The sequence below is a fragment of the Hyalella azteca genome, unplaced genomic scaffold (assembly GCF_000764305.2).
Source record: "Hyalella azteca isolate HAZT.00-mixed unplaced genomic scaffold, Hazt_2.0.2 contig14024, whole genome shotgun sequence".
Taxonomy (NCBI): domain Eukaryota; kingdom Metazoa; phylum Arthropoda; class Malacostraca; order Amphipoda; family Hyalellidae; genus Hyalella; species Hyalella azteca.
The window spans coordinates 122,229-142,407 of record NW_025943925.1 but is presented as its reverse complement, the minus strand read 5'-3'; the positions used below and the strand labels follow the sequence as shown (position 1 = coordinate 142,407).

At 37.5% G+C, this 20,179-nt stretch overlaps 1 protein-coding gene across 1 annotated transcript in view; it reads left to right on the top strand.

The window, feature by feature from the left end:
- LOC108676489 (bromodomain-containing protein DDB_G0280777-like) overlaps positions 1-20,179 on the top strand; it is a 65,889-nt gene that overhangs the window by 43,704 nt on the left and 2,006 nt on the right. Inside the window, exon 6 of the mRNA XM_018164569.2 lies at positions 14,086-14,323. Within this exon, the coding sequence (XP_018020058.2) occupies positions 14,086-14,323 (238 nt within the window). The remainder of the gene's footprint in view (positions 1-14,085; positions 14,324-20,179) is intronic.

Below are 20,179 nucleotides of genomic sequence, written 5' to 3'. Positions count from 1 at the left end.
TGATGATGGTGGTGATGATGGTGGTGATGATGGTAGTGATGAGGGTGGTGATGATGGTGGTGATGATGGTAGTGATGAGGGTGGTGATGATGGTGGTGATGATGGTAGTGATGAGGGTGGTGATGATGGTAGTGATGATGGTAGTGATGAGGGTGGTGATGATGGTGGTGATGATGATGGTGGTGATTATGGTGGTGATGATGGTGGTGATGATGATGGTGATGATGGTGGTGATGATAGTGGTGATGATGGTGGTGATGACGGTGGTGATGATGGTGGTGATGATTGTGGTGATGATGGTGGTGACACGATCCTTCACATCGTCACGTTAACAATCAATGCATTGCAACCCGAGTGCAGGAATAGAGGTATACTGCAGGTATTGAGGTATACTGCAGGTATTGTGGTATACTGCAGGTATTGAGGTATACTGCAGATATTGATGTAAACTGCAGGAATAGAGGTATACTGCAGATATTGAGGTATACTGCAGCTATAGAGGTATACTGCAGGTAATGAGGTATACTGCAGATATTGGGGTATACTGCAGGTATTGAGGTATACTGCAGGTATTGAGGTATACTGCAGATATTGAGGTAAACTGCAGGAATAGAGGTATACTGCAGATATTGAGGTATACTGCAGCTATAGAGGTATACTGCAGGTAATGAGGTATACTGCAGATATTGGGGTATACTGCAGGTATTGAGGTATACTGCAGGTATTGAGGTATACTGCAGGTATTGAGGTATACTGCAGGTATTGAGGTATACTGCAGGTATTGAGGTATACTGCAGGTATTGAGGTATACTGCAGGTATTGAGGTATACTGCAGGTATTGAGGTATACTGCAGGTATTGAGGTATACTGCAGGTATTGAGGTATACTGCAGGTATTGAGGTATACTGCAGGTATTGAGGTATACTGCAGGTATTGAGGTATACTGCAGGTATTGAGGTATACTGCAGGTATTGAGGTATACTGCAGGTATTGAGGTATACTGCAGGTATTGAGGTATACTGCAGGTATTGAGGTATACTGCAGGTATTGAGGTATACTGCAGGTATTGAGGTATACTGCAGGTATTGAGGTATACTGCAGGTATTGAGGTATACTGCAGGTATTGAGGTATACTGCAGGTATTGAGGTATACTGCAGGTATTGAGGTATACTGCAGGTATTGAGGTATACTGCAGGTATTGAGGTATACTGCAGGTATTGAGGTATACTGCAGGTATTGAGGTATACTGCAGGTATTGAGGTATTCTGCAGGTATTGAGGTATACTGCAGGTATTGAGGTATTCTGCAGGTATTTCGGCAGTTTGCAGGTAGGTTTACAACTACATATATTTCTTTCCAAAACTATAGATATTTTTTATCGATAAAACTTAATTTTCTCCTTGACGAAACTGAAGGTACTTGTGTCGGTGACTTGTAGTCAAGTCGCTAACATTCAATACCGAGAGTAACATTCATTCCTATCGCTATCATTCATCATCACTGCGCCTCAGGCATCATCACTGCGCCTCAGGCATCATCACTCTATCACTCCCCTCACTCCATCATTCCCCTCACTCCATCATTCCCCTCACTCCATTTCTGTCTCGTTGGTTACCCTCACATCCCCCGTCCCCAAAGTCTGCCCCCCTCCCCCCCTAAGGACTATTGCATTTACCCCCATTTCCTGTGCCTTCGTTAGTGGCCCCCCTTGCCCCCTACTCCTCCCCATGCTTGTAAATATATTCGCTGCTGGCGCAATATTCCTCTTTATTTCCCTAAGCCTGCCATTCGTGCAGCATTCTAGCGACACGAATGATTACTTAAAAAAGAAAGTAATCATTCATTTCATTTTACTTGAATAACGTCGAAATTGATATCGTCGATTCGAAAAATACAGAGGGATATCGGAAATCAAGAGGGATAGAGGTAATCCACAGGGATATATTAAATCCTATATCCCTCTGCGAGATTAGGAGCACAGAGGGATATAGGAAATCCATAGGGATATAGGAAATCCAGAGGGATTTAGGAAATTCAGAAGGATATCGGAAATTCAGAGAGATATATAGGAAATCCAGAAGGATATCGGAAATTCAGAGATATATCGGAAATCCAGAGGATATTGGAAATCCTTAAGGCTAGAGGATATGCAGAGGGAGCTTGTTTAAACAGCAAAAATTTTCTCCAACACTCGTTGAATTTGAAGATTGCACAGATTTAAAAATAAATATGAATAAGCATACAAAGGTTACATTAATGTTGTTACTGTTGATCTAGTAGCATAATTAGATTTATATATGAATAACTGAATTAAAGGTATTACGAGAAATATAGAAAGAACCCGTTTTTAATCTCACTTATTCAAACCCAAATGTTGCTAGCAGTATTTTCTGCGTGGTTTTACATCGCATACGTTTATGCTAATTAGAGTTGGTTTAAGTGCTAAGCAAAGTACACGTCATTATTTTGCTAATGTAAGAAATGCAAAGCAAAATACTCGCTATTTTTTTGCAGATGTAAGAAGTACTAAGCAGAGAATGCTTCATTATTTTACAGATGTAGGAAGTACTAAGCAGAGTACAGAAATTCTTAGCACGGTATGCGTCATGTTTTGCAGATGTAAGGAATAAAAAGCATATTATGCAGGTTCTTATCATTATTATATATTACATGTATTGGGCAGAGTGTAAGTGCTCAACAGAGCTGGGGCTTCACCGTAGGTACATTTGGCGAGTGTTAGTGCTTCTTAATTATAAAACTTTAGTATAGATTTAAATAACAATCTTATAGGCAGCGATATCAACGGATTGCCGGGATATCAACAGCCGCACGCATAGTATGTTTGACTTATGCGCATGCAAGATATATAGGGCATTAACAAATGCTAGGCAATCCTATAATAAATTTTGAATGCATCAAAATCCGATCACGATCGGCATCATCAAATTTTTCAGAGAAATCGAAATATAATTTAGTTGTCAACGATATCATCTTGCACGCATGAGAATGATGAGAATCAATGGGTTAATGATTGCTTTTGGTTGAGCAATCTTCGAATATCAAGAATTGCATATTTTTTTAGCAAACAACGAAAATATCCGTTTGAGGTGCAATCCATAAAGAATGTGTTACCTTCTGAACAGAAATTTGGGGTTAAACAATATTAAACTCTAATTAAGTGAAAGAATGTCATTAGGCAAACAATGCATAAAAATCGTAGGAACTTCGATTTGGAAAATTAAATAATGTAAATAAATAAATATTTTGTAAATAGATATTTCGAAACAAACTTTCAAATTAAATGTAAATTAATCATTCAATTAAAAAAGAAAGTAAGATCAAATGCACTACGCAAATTCCGTTGCAATTGTTGAACAAAATCACGGCGAAAAGTTGCCGCGAAATTCTCGCTTTTCGGACAAGACAAAAGATTGAACGCAATCCCGGACCGCGGACGCTATGCAATCAATGCCAATATGGCCCCGGCTGCTGGGCATGAACCTAAAACAATTTACAGCAAGAATGGCATGACGCGAATCTTTTAAAGCGATAAATTGCTTCCATGCACAACGCTCGCGAACAACTAACAAACAAACGCATAGGGGAGAAGGTGTGCACTCACAGGAATGAGAGAGACTTTGTCCAAATAGCGTTATACGTTTCACCATTGAGTGGGTCATCCTCACCCAGTTTGGCCTTATAAAAGATGTTTCAATGCTACATGCAGAGTGTGGCACTATTCGGTCATAATGGCCCATTTGTTTCTCTGAATATGAGTTGCGAGCGTTGGTATGTAATTTTAATTGAAAAATTACACATTTTTTAGTTGAAATTAAAAAAGGACACATTTTTGAATTTTTATAAAGTCTTGACAACACAATTTCACTTGCCAAAGACCACACTCAATTGCCTTGATTCGTGGAATGCAGCGTCCTTGACAACTAAATTGACGACGCCTTGACCAAGGCTATCGGCTTGCCAATCGGCTTACCACGTCTGAGAACTGCGCTCGTCGTAATTGGCCCGCTTCTGCACAGTAATTGGCCCGCTGCTGCACTGTAATTGGCCAGCTAATGCAATCGCCTGCCAATCAATGGTGACTTGCACCTAAAATTGAACTCGCAAGGCACTGAACATTGCGACACATAGCGGCGTGAGCCTTGCGTCTACCCGTTGTGGTGGAGTAGAGGTGAAATGTGGCCTTGCATCTACCCATTGTGGTGGAGTAGAGGGGAAATGTGGCCTTCTATACTATACTATACTATACTATACTATACTATACTATACTATACTATACTATACTATACTATACTATACTATACTATACTAAGCCATAATAAAAAAGTTGAGGACAAAATTGTTATATGGGGCCATGAATATATAATTTCGCAGTAAATGCCTTCAAATTTACCCTATACAGCATAGTTGAAAAAAGAATGCAGGCCCTGAGAATAATTTATATTAATAATGGAGGTTTGGTGAGGTGCTTCACATATATAACTTGTCTTGTTCAAGATATCTCCTGCGAGTTTTGAGTATTTCTTCCGTAGTATATTTATCGGTTACACGTATTATCACTAATATTTAAAATATTTTTATTCGTACGTACAACTGTACACTCATACGTACAAAAGCCATAGCTGAACTCAACTGAAGTGAGTAAAGTGACATGTGAGTTAATAAATATTAATAATAAATACTAATAATAATAATAATAGTGACATGTGAGTTAAAGTGATTATAATAATGTCATGAATTGATTCATTTTTTATTTAAATGAATATACATGAAATTAAAAAGAACTAAAATGAACATCGTATATATGTTAGCATCGGTAAATTATATTCACAAGCGCGAATGCATGAAAGAGAAAATTGTTCAGAAATTCAAGTTCAAATTTTAGCTGTAAAAATATGTGATCTTGTCCAAATGACACGCTTTTTTGCCTCGACAAGCACAAGGGCAAAACTAAATCGCATTTTAGACAAAGCCTCCCTCATTTTTTAGAGTGTAATTCGGTTTATGGGCACAGTTTATCAAACTCGAAAAAGTTGAAGTCAATAAAACAATCGTTATTATCGACCCATAGCCAACTCATACCTTTTTTTATTTAATAAACACAAGGGACGTAGAACACAACGCTATTCCTACGGAATAACTCCCCACCACCCACTCTCCTCTTCTGAGTTACTAATTCAATGGCCCATATACAATATTATTCGTACGTGAATAATTTGCATTCATTCTAAACACCCTTATTTTGTGCGAACCTCTAGAAACACTAGTGAAATGCGTAATGTTATTTGTAAGAGAGTGTTGTGTTGTAAGACCGCGCAATGTTATTCGTACGGGCATGTTGTGTTTTAGGACCGCGAAAGGTTATTCGTACGGGCGTGTGGCGTCATAAGATCGCGTAATGATATTCTTACGAGCGCGTGGCGATATAATAATGAAATGTATAGTAGTGGCATAATGTTATTCGTACGGGCGTGTGGCCCACGGCCCGCCCCAGTGGGCCACAACAAACGTGCGCCTCTCGCGCGCCTCACAAAAAAGCCCGTAATTCCCTGGGCTGGGATAAGCAAATTAAGTAGCGCTCCTTGCGCCATTACGGCGATNCCTGTCTCTTATACACATCTAGATGTGTATAAGAGACAGGTGTTGGAGAGGGGGTGTTGGAGAGGGGGTGTTGGAGAGGGGGTGTTGGAGAGGGGGTGTTGGAGGGGAGTGTTGGGAGGGTGTTTTGAGAGGTGGTTGTTGGAGGAGAGTGTAGCTCGAGTGGGTGTAGAAGATGGGAGTGTTTAAGAGAGTGTTAAGGGGAGGGTGAAGGGGAGTGTGAAGAGGGAGGGAAGAATCGCAGTTATGTGCGTGAGAAAGCCTGGGAATATGAGTAGCGTGAGTGACTCACGTGAGGTGGTAATAGAAACAAGCAAGTTGGAACGAAATAGAAAGGTAGTGAGGACGAGAGATACTAAAATTGAATTAGCAACTTTTAAAAAATAAAAAATATCGATAAACGCCATAAAAACGAAGTTAGCGTAATTAATGATGATGGTGGTGATGGTGAGGTGATGGTATCTTGTGAAAGTGATGGTATCTTGTGAAAGTGATGATATATTGTGAAAGTGATGATATCTTGTGAAAGTGACGGTATCTTGTGAAAGTGATGGTATCTTGTGAAAGTGATGGCATCTTTTGAAAGTGACGACATCTTGTGAAAGTGATGATATCTTGTGAAAGTGATGGTATCTTGTGAAAGTGATGGCATCTTGTGAAAGTGATGGTATCTTGTGAAAGTGATGACATCTTTTGAAAGTGATGACATCTTGTGAAAGTGATGGCATCTTGTGAAAGTGATGACATCCTGTGAAAGTTAAGGTATCTTTCACAAGATGCTGGTATTCTTACACAAGATGATGGTGCTAATGCTATTCATATAATTATTCTATTCATACATCAATGCTGTTCATACCGGTACTGCATATTATATAAGAAATAAAAGCACTAATTTTTATCACAAAATTCAACGGCAAAGAACGCTTCCGCCTTTCATCAGGCTCATATGATTAAGTAAACATATATAAATAACTCATCTGCAACTTTACAACCTAACATTTTGCTGAGACTTTTTTTAGAATCTCGTCCTAAGTTGCGCCGCAATCTCGGCCTAAGTTGCGCCGCAATCTCGGCCTAAGTTGCGCCGCAATCTCGGCCTAAGTTGCGCCGCNAGGAGGTAATGATAGGAGGTAATGATAGGAGGTAATGATAGGAGGTAATGATAGGAGGTAATGATAGGAGGTAATGATAGGAGGTAATGATAGGAGGTAATGATAGGAGGTAATGATAGGAGGTAATGATAGGAGGTAATGATAGGAGGTAATGATAGGAGGTAATGATAGGAGGTAATGATAGGAGGTAATGATAGGAGGTAATGATAGGAGGTAATGATAGGAGGTAATGATAGGAGGTAATGATAGGAGGTAATGATAGGAGGTAATGATAGGAGGTAATGATAGGAGGTAATGATAGGAGGTAATGATAGGAGGTAATGATAGGAGGTAATGATAGGAGGTAATGATAGGAGGTAATGATAGGAGGTAATGATAGGAGGTAATGATAGGAGGTAATGATAGGAGGTAATGATAGGAGGTAATGATAGGAGGTAATGATAGGAGGTAATGATAGGAGGTAATGATAGGAGGTAATGATAGGAGGTAATGATAGGAGGTAATGATAGGAGGTAATGATAGGAGGTAATGATAGGAGGTAATGATAGGAGGTAATGATAGGAGGTAATGATAGGAGGTAATGATAGGAGGTGATGATAGGAGGTAATGATAGGAGGTAATGATAGGAGGTAATGATAGGAGGTAATGATAGGAGGTAATGATAGGAATGATTCTCGTTTTAAGTAATTATCATATATGATGAAAAACAAGGCGGGTAATTGAGGGTAATCCAACTCCTACAAATTTAAATATTGATATCAAATATTCATATTTTATATTCATATCATATATCCATATTATATAGGTATATTCATAGTAGAAATCTATATTATATACGTATATCATATTATACATTCATATCAGTATGAAAACTCTACAGAGTTTAATCGGAAAGTTTTACTTACTAATCCGCAAACAACGGTTAAAAAAATTAATGATAATTGGTAGAGCCTTTTCTATTGAAATATCTCATGAACGGTGCTTTATAACACATACATTCAGCAGCTAAAATATGGCTTTAATTTTGAACATTTATTGGTTAAGCCAAAATCTTACATTTTCGTTCTCCTTCGTTTAAAGTCCAGAAATGACAATTCTAATTGAAATAAATGTTATTAATTTTTGTGTAATGATGATAAATGGTTGATAAAATAATGATGAACCATAAATGAAATTTATGGACCATAAATTATTATTAACCATAATAATGTCATGTTTCATAAACAATAATTCCCATAAACTATTATTTATGAACCATAAATAAAATTTATGGTTCAGGATTTCAGTTTAATGAACCTTTTATTAAGTGAAGCGTGGGGACGTAATGTAATGATTTATGTTGAAAATTATCATTTACATCCACTAATTTATTTAGCATTTTTTCTTTTTTACTAACTTTTCTTTACTAATTGCACAATTTTTAAATGCAATAAATGTTAAAAGTTAAAACTGCAGGCGCAAAAACGTAAAAAATTTAACTTTAAATTGCTCACTTATTTGCAATTAATTTAGTAACTTATTTTTTTCGAGAAAATTTTTGAAAGATTTATATAAATGTATTACAATATCCAATGATACAATCATCACATCATTGCCTTATCATTATTAATCGAAAAATCAATAGGTTTTCCGGTACGCGTGGCGGCAATCCACGGAGAAATGAATGTTTCATCAATTGGTGACTCAGGTGAATGTTGTGAATAATTCTTATTCATTGGAGTCTCATTCATACACCCCCACGTGTATGACATTCCCACGCACTCCCCTCACACGCATCCCTTCTCCCTCCTTTCTTCCCACTCTCACCCCCTCCCCTCCCACATTCCCAAACCGTGCGAAAAAAATACTGCCAAACTCCGGCGGTCGCGTTCACGCAGCAAAAATCCCCGCGTGAAATACATAATATAATATACATAATTATGCATTCATGTTGAGAATAGTTATCGCTGAAATTTCTTTGATTTTAAAATAAATAATTTTATACGAAATTTGCTAGTGTGACGCGATGTGTGGAATGAAAATTAAAAAGTACGGGCGATAAATTAGTAATTTTAAAAGTTGAAATAATTAATTAATGTGACTCGATACTTAATTAAATGCGCAGGTTTGGTGATTATAACTTTGTTTTTGTAAACTTTAATAACATCTCATTGTTAGCCTGATCGTTCAATTGCCTGTTGTATATTTAAATACAAATTAATTGATAATAAACCGGGAGGATTATTAGTAATATTAATAGGTATTAATAATAATTAAAACCTATAAATAACTATTATTATATTCAGGTATTAAGAATAATATTATATTATATTATTATTAAATTATTTAGGTATTATACCCACACCCAATAACATTATAGTGAGTTTGTCCATATATCTATGCACTTTTTGCCCGTATGTTTGTCATCCGACCCAACTTTACCCAGCAAAAGGACGTATGATTGATACGTGCTCTGTCTGCTCGTGCTGCGAGGAACAAATTAAGTGGGTCAATACATGGACAATGTGACACACTCGGTTCCCTGAGTGCATGTTACGAGTAGAAGATGTTGACCAATTCTTCGTTAACGCGCGGCTTTGCGTGAACGCAGAACGGCCTCAAAAACCACCTCAAAAACCACCTCAAAAACCACCTCAAAAGGCGCGCAAACGAAGCCGTGAGTTTATGAGGCGCGTCAGAGGCGCGCATTACGCGGATGAACGTCCCTAATGTTGGATTTAGGCGCCGCGCCGCTACGGCGACATTCGCGCGCACGATGTGTGCAAAACTGCGCGTCGGGGGGGGGGCGGTTTGGAGAAGGTGTGAAGGGGAAGGGTGGGCCTGCAGCGTGGGATGGGGCGATTATTTTAATGGGGAAGTAACTGCAATTTGGCAGTGGCTATAGTGGGGCTGTGACTGTAATGGGGCTGTGACTGTAATGGAGCAGTGACTGTAATGGGGCAGTGACTGTAATGGAGCAGTGACTGCAGCGACTGTAATGGGGCGGTTACTGAAATGGGGCAGTTACTGAAATGGGACAGTAACTGAAATGAGACTGTTACTGAAATGGGACACTTACTGAAATGGGACAGTAACTGAAATGGGACACTTACTGAAATGGGACAGTAACTGAAATGGGACACTTACTGAAATGAGACAGTTACTGAAATGGGATACTTATTAAAATGGGATAGTTACTGAAATGGGACAGGTACTAAAATCGGGCAGTGACTGAAATGGGGCAGTGACTTCTAAGCAAGTAATCACGATTACAACAGTTATAAGTAATATCTTGCACAACTGGCAACTGAGAGCTTTTATCCAACTGGTATAAGTCAGCCGGTACAGCGATCAAACGTAGCCTGACTAATAATCTCATATTAACTATAATAACAATGATGACAATAATAATACTATTATTCTATCGTAATTCTGCCATAATTCAAAGGAGAGAAAATACGAAATTTTTCCTAAGAAAGTGCGACGCCTGGCAGTTTGCGCGACATTAAGCAGAGAAAAAGTTAGTTTCTGATGACGATGGCCCGGAAGCGACGTTCGTTTACGATACAACTTGTGAAGGATCGAGCGCGACCAGAGAAATTATTTGCTGCGTGACTTTATGAGTTTGTAGTGATTGTCTTAATGACCCGAACGGACCTCTTCGTTCCTCTCTACCCCACTCTATGGGGAGTGAAGGAGCAGTGGGGAAAAATCTAACACCCCCCTCTCTCCCCTCTGCAATGGGGAGTGGGAAGAGGGGAGAGGAGGGGCTATGGTGGAGTGAGGGTAGAAATGAATACCCTATAACATTTTTAGGAGCAGTGGGGGTAGAGGGGGAGAAATGGGGAAGTAGGGGTTCAAATGAATACCCTTACTCCTAACGAAGAGTAGGAGGAAAAGGGGACACGGGGGAAGAGAAAGGGGCAAGGGGAAGTAGGGGGAATGCACCGGACACCTCCCTCCACTGAACGAGAAGTTGGGGTAGAGAAGACAGTGGGAAGAGGGAGGACGAAAACAAACACAAAGGGTGGGAAGGAGAGGGGGAACAGAGGGGAGAGAGGTGAAAACGGACATTCCCCCACAAGAAAGAGTGGGGGAAGGGGTGAGGAAGATTGGAGGGGGGGGGCGGAGGAGCTATTATGGAGGGTGGGTGGTTTTATTGAGAAATAATGTGCCGAGTTCCAACATTACGATTTGTGCGAGATGTTCGTTGTGTTGGTTTGATGGGGTGCAAAGCGGGAGGATATTGTGTTTTCTATAAATATTGTTATTAATAATGACACAAAGCACGTGTATATATTTTAGAAGGTATTAAAACATATTTCTTTCAAGTTTTTTTATGTAAAAGATAACAAAGTTGTTGAATTAGAAATAAAGCGGCATTCAAATTCATTGTAAGGAAGCTGTAAGATTAATATAAGAACAGTGGGTTGATTTTCCACTACCGGTATCGATTTGATGAGAAGAAGTGGAAGTAATTCATTTTAAATTACATAATAATGCCGGAACGTATTTACGATGTACAATTAACGAAGGAGCATTTTCATGGCTCTCGAGCATAGTTGTTTATTCCAATAAACAGTGATACAGTTTATTCCAATAAACTCTATCACACTGACATAGTTTATTCCAATAAACAGTATAATCAGCGGTTCAGGGAACGCATGAGTGTTCTGGTAGGAACAGCATTCAAAAGTAGTGTTCTTTTTGGAGCGGCCATTAAATGTGTGATACATATAAGTAAGACTGGGGTGTGTATAAGCACATGAGCAGTATTCCCCATACTCGTTCATCTGCAAATGTGAAGGAAATTCCGATAAAATTCCATTATCATTATGATCAATCATTAAAAAAAATTAATCAATAAAAATACATGATATAATTATTTTAACAATATCTTTTAACAAACAAAAATTTATTAACGTTTTTCTCCAAGTTTTGGGATTCAATTTTTTCTATTTCTAAGCATTTGGAGGTAGAATTCAAATTTACTCAACCATATTTTATTAAATTATACTTTACAATAAAAATGTAACACATTGATTAGTAAAACTCATTGTAGCACATTGATTAGTAGTAAGGCGAAAAATTCAGTCTTTAAGAGACCAATTATAACAAAAAAGTGCAAAAAAATAAAACAGAGAATAACTGCAGAGGTCGGCCGTGTCGGAGAGCGATCACCGCTGCTGCATCTGGTGAGCTGTTGATTCAGGCTTCATTAACTAAGCGTATAATTCAGACTATTTCAGGCGTGTATAATTCAGCTTATTTCTGGCGTATAATTCAGGCGTCATTAGGCGTATAATTCAGCCATTGTTAAGCGTATAATTCAGTTTTCATTAGGCGTATAATTCAGCCATTATTAGGCGTACAATTCAGGCTTTATCAGGTGTAATTCATACATTGTTAGGTGTATAATCCAGCTAATTCAGCCGCCATTATTAGGCGTTTAATTCAGATTTTATCAGACGCATGTTGAAATTATGATTCATTTTTCGTGAAACTTACGTAATATTTAGACTTTATTAAACTTTAGTAAACGTATAATTCAAGTTTTATTTGAAGTTAAATTCTGGTGTTATTAAGCGTATGGGCCATATTTTTTAAACCTATAATTCAGGCTTTATTGAATGTTAAATTCGTTTTTTTCGAACTTATAATGTATATTTCATTAAACGCATATTCAGGTTTCAGAAAACAATTAAAAAGACCCTTTAAATACAATATATAATACAGCCTCTTATAGGAAATGAATTACTATTTATAAAACGGATAATACGGTTATTAAGAAACTAATTGTCCAGCTTTATCAAAAGAGAAATGCAGCCAGTATCGAACGACAGTTTCAGTGATACATCGCAGTGATGCACTGCAATGATGTGTGATACACCGCAGTGATGCACTGCAATGATGTGTGATACACCGCAGTGATGCACTGCAATGATGTGTGATACACCGCAGTGATGCACTGCAATGATGTGTGATACACCGCAGTGATGCACTGCAATGATGTGTGATACACCGCAGTGATGCACTGCAATGATGTGTGATACANAAAAAAAAAAAAAAAAAAAAAAAAAAAAAAAAAAAAAAAAAAAATTAATCGTGTTGATTGTTGAATAATAAAAGCTCGAATTGCATTGCATTTCGAACTCCATCGAAAAATTTTTAATAGCGTTAAACTAATGTAATATAATATAACTTGGTCTGCTGTCATATATACATGAGTGAGATAATACGATGTAAGTGTACAAGGCAATGAAACAGTTATTCAAGTGTAAATTTTAATACGATGTAGATTGACCATTTAATATAATGCAGTCATACATGCAAGTATTAAATAGTGCGATATAGGTAAAAATGCCATAATATTTAGACAGATAAATATGTATGAAAAACAGTCTCCTAAAACTCGAGAGTAAGATTCATGATACAAATTATCAGTACAGTTTTCCATTTAAATAAAATTAAGAACCTGGTTCCGTTTCGTGTAGAATGGCAAGGAAATATTATTCGATTCAGCAATTTTACCAATACGTACGTTACCTCCGCATTAATAAAAACCTACATTCGGATATAAATTTGGAAGAACTTTTGATATAAGATGCAGTAAAGTAAATCTTCGAGTATGTCTACCAACAGATAAAAACCCCATTTAGAAATGGACTAAATTTTACGACCGTTAAAATTTATTGATGAGCTACATTTGTTACGTTTCAGGGCCGGGCTTGATTATGAAGAGCAGCTCATGAAAGCCACGCATGTAATGGAATGCGTCGTATTTTGTTCAGCTAAATCTAAAGCCTGAGCGTGGCCTGGGGCGGGGATAAAGTTTCTATGTGTAAGATACATTGGGATTCACGACTCCCCTGCCGTACGTACGACACACCAGAAATGGGTTAGCAACTTAATGTGCCGGCCTGAAAAGCCGGATTCCAGATGACTTTTCTGAGATTCTTTTTCGTGAGCCACTTGGCTTCCGAGAATTTAGAGGGTTTTTATTGCATAAGTTTCAATATAGTGGTGAGAGAGGGGAAGAGTGAGTGGAGAGTGAGGGAGGCAGAGCGAGGGAGGGAGAGAGCACGATGTGTACAATACAAAGGAGTGTCGTAAAGCTCGTAATAGAGCCTAAGATATGGACTGTGTCATTAGAGAAGTAAGTGTTGGTCCTAATGATCAAACTATTCAAGATATCTCTCGTCGAGGGAGTGAGGGAGAGTGAGGGCAAGGAGAGAGAGAGAGAGACAGGGACTCAGTAGCTCGTTTGTGTCTCAACTTTGCTTATGATGAACATAGACACATCCTGTACGGGCCCTAATGTTGGCGGTGGTCTATGCATCTCTATGTCCTTGTTTATGCTCGGCTAAGTGCGTTTAGGGCGGGGGATCTACAAGACTTGGACAGCCAAAGAATTATCGTCGGCGCGATAAAGCTCTACACGTCTCAAGGGCTTCTCATTGAGCCTGAGATGTGTGGCGGCATCTGGCATTTAGAAATCATCAGTGCCATCAACTGCCAGATGGCTAATTTGGTGGCATTCGCCAGCCAATGGCGAGGCACCGCCCCTCGCATTTCCAGCCTACCGCAGGTCAAGAGGGGAGGCACCGTGCGCAGAGTGAGGGTAACTTGGCACCGTCTTGCGCAAGCTGCTTACTTTCCTAAGCATTCATCTAATTCCAGATTACACTCTTAACTCAAATTGCCCGTCAATAATTACATGCAATTCTCATTGAACTTCGTCAAGTAGGCACGTTTTATTCAAACGACTTATACTACTGACTTAAGTTTAAATTTTGAATAGTGATATCGCGGAATATAGTGACGTGCAAAGTGACGAGGATGGTGAGAAGGTCTGTGTTTTGGCGCTGACTGCAAGCTAATGATTAGATAAGACCTGCACCATATTGGGTTTAGACCGTCTGATTCTCGTAATGGAGGACAGAGCTGCGGGGACGACGGTCGAGATAACATCTTCGTGTCGTGACCGCGAGGGACACGTGTGGCATGTCGGGGACATGTTCGGGGAGTGATAACATGTTTGTATAGTGAGTTCGTGACATGTTCATAGTGACATAGTGGCGTGTTTATAGTGGCTTCGTGACATGTTCATGGTGACTTCGTGGCGTGTTTATAGTGGCTTCGTGACATGTTCATGGTGACATGGTGGCGTGCTTATAGTGACTTCGTGACATGTTCATGGTGACATGGTGGCGTGTTTATAGTGACTCCGTGACATGTTCATGGTGACATCGTGGCGTGCTTATAGTGACTTCGTGACATGTTCATGGTGACATGGTGGCGTGTTTATAGTGACTCCGTGACATGTTCATGGTGACATCGTGGCGTGCTTATAGTGACTCAGTGACATGTTCATGGTGAATTCTAAATATGTTCACTGTGACCTCGTAACATGTTCATAGTGGCATCCCTTTAGGTTCACAGTGACTGCAACATGTTGAACCAGTAACATGTTTTGAAATTTTCTGAAGCTATCGTATGTGGGCCACCGTATACAGCTGTACTTATGATACGGACACAAACAATCGGAGTAACGAAAGGAAACGAAACTGAATTAAATTTTGAATAAAAAATGTATGAATGAGCTGGATAACGCTGAAAGTCACAACATTAAAAAATAAACTTTAAAAGTTAAGATAAACGTATCGCACAACGGTACAACGTTGTACAACGTACAATTAACGTAAGTAGGAGTGAAACATTAAGAACACAACTATTCACTAAGAACACAATTATTCATGAAGAACACAACTATTAATTAAGGACACGATTATTCTTTAAGAACATAACTATTCATTAAGGACACAATTATTCATTAAGAACATAGCTATTCATTAAGAACACAACTATTCATTAAGCACACAATCATTCATTAAAAAACACAATTATTCATTAAGCACACAATAATTTATTAAAAACACAATTATTCATTAAAAACACAATTATTCATTAAGAACACAAGTATTCATTGAGAACACAACTATTCGTTATGGACACCAATATACAGAAATGCAAGTCTTAAAAAAATGCTAAACGTAAGGTGGGCAAACGCTGCGATGAACAGCAGTGTCATGCACGACGTTAGCGCGGCTGGAGAGCTGGAGTTGGAGTTAGACCAGATGTTGTATGGCGCGTTGTCATCACCCTGTATTGAAAAAAAGCAAGTATATACCTTCACCATTCTATGAAAAATGGAATAACGCTTAAAATTTAATTACTTGCATGTATAAAGCTATCAATTAATCAATTGTATCGTTTTTATGCTAAAGGTCAGTTAGGTAAGTAGTTTGTACAAGCGTAAGTTTGATGACAGTGTTTTCAATTTAAATTAATCCAAAGGCAAAAGAGCGCCAAAGTTTCATTCTAGTAAAAGTTTTATAGTCAAGTAAATTCTTGTCAAGCATTTCTAATTTTCAATCATTCGTCAAAGCTCTTCGATGTTTAAAACGAAAGGAAGCTGGATTGAATTTTTTTTTTAACGGAAGCGTTGCAGCTCACGCACCTTAAAAGTACCAGTTGAAAGCCACCTTGAACTTTGTGACCACCTAGAACTTTATGGCCACCTAAAATTTTATGGCCACCTAGAACTTTATGGCCACCTAGAACTTTATGGCCACATAGAACTTTATGGCCACCTAGAACTTTGTGACCACCTAGAACTTTATGACCATCTAGAACTTTATGGCCACCTAGAGCTTTATGGCCACCTAGAACTTTATGGCAACTGAGAACTTCACTGGCGCAACTGACTGAGAGTAACTATAATAAAATAACTGAATTCATATTTACTGATTTTTTCGTTATTATATACATAATTAAGCAGCATTGATGATGATTCTGATGAATAATATCGTCAAGTTAAAAACAAATTATTATTCATTGCCAGAATTTATGGAAAAACATGTTGCTGGACCTGTAATTTATGCATGTAATTATTGAACACGTATTTACAGCACTAGGCTTCATATATAAAAACCTACGAGGATTAAAATTGCCAAACATATAGCACACAAACATAAAAAAACACAGCCACATAAACATACGAACAGACAAACCAAAATAAAAACAAACAGACTTATGAACACAAAAACACATAAACATTTAAACATGTCCTAACATGTTTATATCAAACATCTTCAAACTACGAAATTTAGAGGAGGCCAGGAGATGAACCCAACTAACGTTGACTGGCAATCGTCGCGTTGTCGCCTAATGCTGTTGAATTAATTGCATATAAATAAAATAAAGTAGCAGATTGCACTTCAATATGATAATAAAAAGCACAAAAAATTGTTATGGAAATTTTCATGGTTCTAGGTATTATATAAAATATCTTGATAATTAGTTATTCTAATGATATCGCAAATATTTAAGACATAGCCCAATTATTTTGGTGATATTCTGAATAGTTTTTTATATCACAATTTTTCTGGTAATATCCTAAATTTTTGCTGATTTCCCAATTACTCATTTCTTACTTCTTCCATTCTGATAATATCTGAATTTTAGAGATAATATCCCAATTATTTCGGGAATACCTCAAACATTTTGGAAATATCACAATTGTTTTGATGACCCTAATTATTTAAGTGATATCCCAAATATAATACTTATATTCATATTACTTAGGTAATATCCGAATTCTATTTGTTAAATTCCAATAATTTTTGAGATATCCCAGTTTCATTGGTCTCATTATACATATATTAGCGCTTCACATTTATGGCGTTCAGATTTATTTTTTTCTTTCTGTATCGCTAAAATTTTGTAATATCCTAATTATTTAAACATTTATTGCGTTGATATCTCACGCAATATTTATTTTCATTATCGTGACAGTTCCTTGCACTGTAAGCACAACGAATACAAACAACCACATTAATAACATATTTAATAATATTATAAGAGTATAATAATCAATATTAATAATAATAACCACAACCAAACGTACGGGCGTTAATTATAGCCGATCTGATCTATACACCAGGTGAAAAAAGCAATTCTGCCGTCAAACCAAATATCCGAAATAAAATCACGTAGATTACAAAAAAAACAGACTCAATATTATATTCATTTATCAATGCCGACGCTAATAATTGAACCTCTTTTGAGGTTTTATGGGTGATATTCTATAATAATTTTTACCAATTATAGTTATCAGATCGCATTGATATTGTTCACTTTAAGCACCTTAGAACCGACATGCTAGCAAATGAATATGAATAAATCAAGGCATAACATGATTGAATTTGTTTCGTTCAGTTCATCTTAAGATAAATTGTACTTCGCAATGAATTGAAACTTATACCGTAAATGAAACGTATATTTCGAATTAATTTATTTGAAAAACATTGAGTATTTGACGCAAGTTAATGCTGAAGAAATTGCATAAAATTTTATAACAGAATTTTTAATTACAGAATTGTAATGTTCATTTCTGGGACCGATAATTGTGATGTATAATAACATTGTGAGGAGATTTCATAAACGTCGCAGATTGGTTTCACTAAAAAAATTAAAGGCACAAAAAATTGCGATGAGAAGTGACTGAAAGTGAAAATTGGTGAGGAGATAAAAGTTTGTGCACTTATACCATTAAGAAAAATGAAGCAAAGTGTGTATTTTACCTATAATTAATGTTCAACGCTGTAGACTTGCGGGGAGTGAAAGTGAAGGAAAGTTTAGTTCCTTATATTAGCGCAGAGAAAGTGAACGCTTTAAACTGAAAAAACAATACAGTTGTGATATCAACTTGAAAAGAATAAAACTGTTTTATTCCTCCCCGGGAAGGAATTTCGTCACCAGGAGGGAAAGTTTGCCACTAGGAAGGAAAGTTCGTCAGAACCAAGATAGAAAGTTCGTCACCACCGGGAAAGAAAGTTCGTCACCAAGAGGGAAAGTTCGTCAGCAGGCGGCAAAGTTCGTTTCTATAAAGGAAAGTTCGTCAACCAGGAAAGAAAGTTCGTCACCAGGAGGGAAAGTTCTTCACCAGGAGGGAAAGTTTGTCAGCAGGCGGGAAAGTTCGTCTCCTTAAAGGAAAGTTTGTCTGCAAAAAGGAAAGTTTGTCACCAGGAAAGAAAGTTCATCACCAGGAAGAAAGGCTTGTCACTGCGAGAGTAATTCACAGAAGAAGTTAAGAAGTTTTCATCAGAAGTTCGCAATGAATTTCGGTAAGTAAAAACCATAAATTTCTCTTGAAATATAAAGAGATTTAATATATATATTTGCCAATTATAATGTTGAAATTATTATTACAATTTTATTATTTTGGACAATTTTTTTTATATATTTTCAGGTTTTGAATGTGGATCAAAAAACCTTTTTCTCGATATTTTGATGAAAAATTTACAGATTTATGACTTGCTAATTACAATTTCTTTTGTGCAAACTTAGTAATTAACAATTTTTATTATTATTATATTATTTGGATAAAATAATGATGCAAAAGTAGATAGAGAAATATATGCAAATTAGGAATGGAAATTATTCATGAATTAACGTCACACCGTGAATATATACATAGGTATTTGCTACATCCATATTCAGCATTTCCCAGATCGATCAAAATTGAAGGGATACAATAAATTGAAGTCTTTTTCAAAACATTCTCCTACATGTGCTTTAAGTTATCCGTACTATTACAATTATATACCAGGATTATTTAGGAAATTCAAAGCTATAGCCACTTTAATTTCTTTTGATATAATTTAGAATATACTATTACATTTATTACATGTAGAATATTTATGGCATCTGATCTGAGTGCGAACGGCAGTTAACTCGTTTAAATATTCAAAAATTATTTTGTGGCAATTTGAAACGGGTTGTGGGTGAAAAGTTGTTAGCAATTCAGTAGCTAACCGTGACCCTCTCTCTGGCCCTCACTACTCTCATACCCTCCCACCTTATTACCCTCGATTCTCCCCTTTTCGACCTCCCAACCCCCGTTTTCTCCAGCTCACTAAGTCCCCCTCCTATAGTCCCATTTTCATCCCCCAAATGCCCAATTGCCCCCCTTCATCCGCCAAGCATCCTCTTCTTCTCCCATGCAAACCCCCTCTTCTTCCCCTATAAGCCCCCCTTCATTCCCCAAGCCCCCTTCATTCCCCTAAGCCTATCCCCCTGTCCCCCCCACACATTAACAGTACCGAAGAGCGGCGGCAGCTCAGCATATCGCTCCTAATTAACGCACTAATAAGATGCATTAATATTAACTCGCCTCATTAGCTGCCGTAATTATCTCGCCAGCAGAATTGATATTAATTAGCAGTGCATAAACTACCAGTGACTGAACTAATTGGTAATTTACTGGTCACTGAGCGGCTAGTGCCGCTCTGCGTCACTAGTGCAACGCGCAACTACAATGAATATTTAGCGAAATTAATTGTATCAACTTTTCAGGAACAAAAACATGTAATTCTAAAACACAATTTTTAAATTGTAAAACACGAAA